Source organism: Oratosquilla oratoria, chromosome 24, assembly GCF_046742065.1.
Source record: "Oratosquilla oratoria isolate Oo_2021 chromosome 24, ASM4674206v1, whole genome shotgun sequence".
NCBI classification, from domain to species: domain Eukaryota; kingdom Metazoa; phylum Arthropoda; class Malacostraca; order Stomatopoda; family Squillidae; genus Oratosquilla; species Oratosquilla oratoria.
The window spans coordinates 30375341-30377818 of NC_134800.1; the positions used below are offsets into that span (position 1 = coordinate 30375341).

The 2478-nt window shown below is 42.1% G+C and overlaps 1 protein-coding gene across 1 annotated transcript; it reads left to right on the top strand.

Moving 5' to 3' along the window:
* The first annotated feature begins 338 nt into the window (after positions 1–338).
* LOC143038307 (uncharacterized) lies at positions 339–1883 on the top strand. The gene has a single exon (XM_076207329.1). It carries the CDS (start codon positions 339–341, stop codon positions 1881–1883), a length of 1545 nt encoding a protein of 514 aa, XP_076063444.1.
* Positions 1884–2478: the final 595 nt, after the last annotated feature.

Below are 2478 nucleotides of genomic sequence, written 5' to 3' on the forward strand. Positions count from 1 at the left end.
AGTTAGACCCTGCAAAAGATCCAATGCGTATAATCATTAGTTCAATAAAAGAGGGTTCAAAGTATAGAACGCGTTTGGTCCATCACACGAATTTCTTTTATGATAGTTTCCAGTATCCACTATTGTTCCCTAACGGGGATCTTGGCTATAGTCATCAATTCAAGAAAAATAAGAAGTTAAAAATAGGGAAATGTGACAATAAAGAGAGTGATGAACCACCTTCATTCGAACAGCAATTAGAAGCCACCTAAGCGAACACGTACGACACCCTTAGCCCTTGCATGTACTACTCATCTCTTTACATGGAACGTGAAGGTAGCTTTAACTACTTGACAAAGATGCGAAGGTTATTCCAGCAATTCGTGGTCGACAACTATGTGAAGGTCGAGTCGTTGCGATTATCGTTCATAGAGTTTAACCAGAGTACAATGCGAAAAGAACATGCCGATATTTTGGCTGCAGACTCGGGGAAGAACGTGGGTCAAAGGGTGATAATACCTCCCACATTCGTGGGAGGACCAAGGTACATGAAGCAGCGTCAGCAAGATGCACTAACGTACGTTACAACGTACGGTTCTCCGGATTTCTTCATTACGTTCACAATGAACCCTTACTGGGAAGAGTTGAAAGATGCTGTTAACGCTACCAGCGTAGGCGACGATGCCATATACAATCAGATTCAAGACAGGCCAGATTTAGTGAGTAGGGTGTTCAAGATGAAAATAGATGCCCTCATAGATGAGTTGGTGAAGAAAAGGGTTTTCGGTGGTGTTAAGGCTCACTTATACAGTATCGAGTGGCAGAAACGAGGGCTTCCTCATGCACACATTTTGTTGTGGATGGAAAAACGTGTAACTGCATCGTTGGTTGATGAAATCATATCAGCAGAGATACCGGACCCTGAAAAGGAGCCCAGGTTACACGATATTGTAACATGTAATATGATTCACGGTCCTTGCAAGGGTTTCAATGAGCAACAACCCTGTTGTCAGGGCAAAAACAGTAAAGGTGACACCTGTGGTAAGGGTTTCCCAAAAGTTTGCAGGGAAGAACTCCTATTTGGTAATAACGGATACCCTCTGTATAAAAGGAGATCAATAGGTCAAGGAGGAAACTCTATTGTTAAGAAAGTCAAGGGGAAGGACGTCACTATCGAAAATTCGTGGGTTGTGCCCTACAATGCTTATCTTTGCCTACTCTTTGATGCTCACATTAACGTGGAGTGTGCCAACACCATAAAGTGTATCGCTTATGTTACAAAGTACCTAAACAAGGGTTGTGATCGTATCCTTTACACTAAAGAGGGTGAGGAAATGGTGAACGAGGTACAGAATTACCAGGAGGCCCGTTTCGTTAATGCGAATGAGGCTACTTGGAATATATTTAGGTTCCCGATACATAAAAATAGCCCAGCAGTGCTGTCACTAGATCTTCATTTGGAGGGAAAAAACGAGGTCTTTTACAAGGATTCGGATAGTACCGAATCCCTAAACAAAAAATCGAACATAGATACACAACTCACTGCGTTTTTTCAACTTTGTACGCAAAATAAGTTCGCAGCTGAGCTTTATTACCACCAGGTACCTAACCATTTCCTTTGGGATAAAAAATTGAACATTTGGCGAGAGCGGAAGACATGTCGGACAACATTGGGTTGCATAAGGGCGGTTAACACCAAGACTGTAGAATTATTCTATATGAGGTTACTGATGATGCATATAAAGGGCCCTACTTCATTTGAAGCTCTCAGAACTCACGAGGGTCGTAGGTACGACACGTACCGAGAGACGGTTAAAGCTATGGGTCTCATAAATGACGAAGAGACTTGGCGGCAAACTATATTGGAAATCATCAATCACGCAAATGATCGAAAAAAGATTTGAGAAACATACGCGAGTATGTTGGTGTTTTCAGATTTGGAGGATCAGTCTACGATTTGGAGTGAGACTAAGGACCTTTTTTCAAGTGATTTCCTTCACCAGTACGGTTTGAAAGACTATAACGATGAGATTTATCTCGATGCTCTTGCCGATATACAGGAACACGTTTGGAACTGTGGAGGAAAAGATATCACAGAGTATGGGCTGCCCAAGAGTAGAAACCGGGAAAAGTCGAGCAACGTCATTCGCCGGGAACGGTCGTACAACAAAGAAAAACTCTTGAAGGAAGTTAACGATAAGTTGACTATCATGAACATTAAACAGAGGCATTGTTACGATGTCATAATGTTAAGGATAAAGAACGCTAATAAGAGCATGAATAATGGGGTGTTTTTGAATGCTCCAGGTGGCACCGGTGAGTCATTTGTGTTTAACACTTTATTGGACTCTGTCCGTCCCATGGGGAAGATAGCTTTGGCTGTAGCTTCTTCTGGGATTGCTGCTACTGTTTTGCACGGTGGTAGAACAGCTCATAACATATTCAAGATACCCCTAATGGAATACAATGAAGTGAGAACATGTGGCATCAAGAAGAATA

Bases quoted from the DNA above. Each gene is read 5' to 3' on its own strand.
- LOC143038307 (XM_076207329.1), top strand. From the start codon at position 339: ATGCGAAGGTTATTCCAGCAATTCGTGGTCGACAACTATGTGAAGGTC.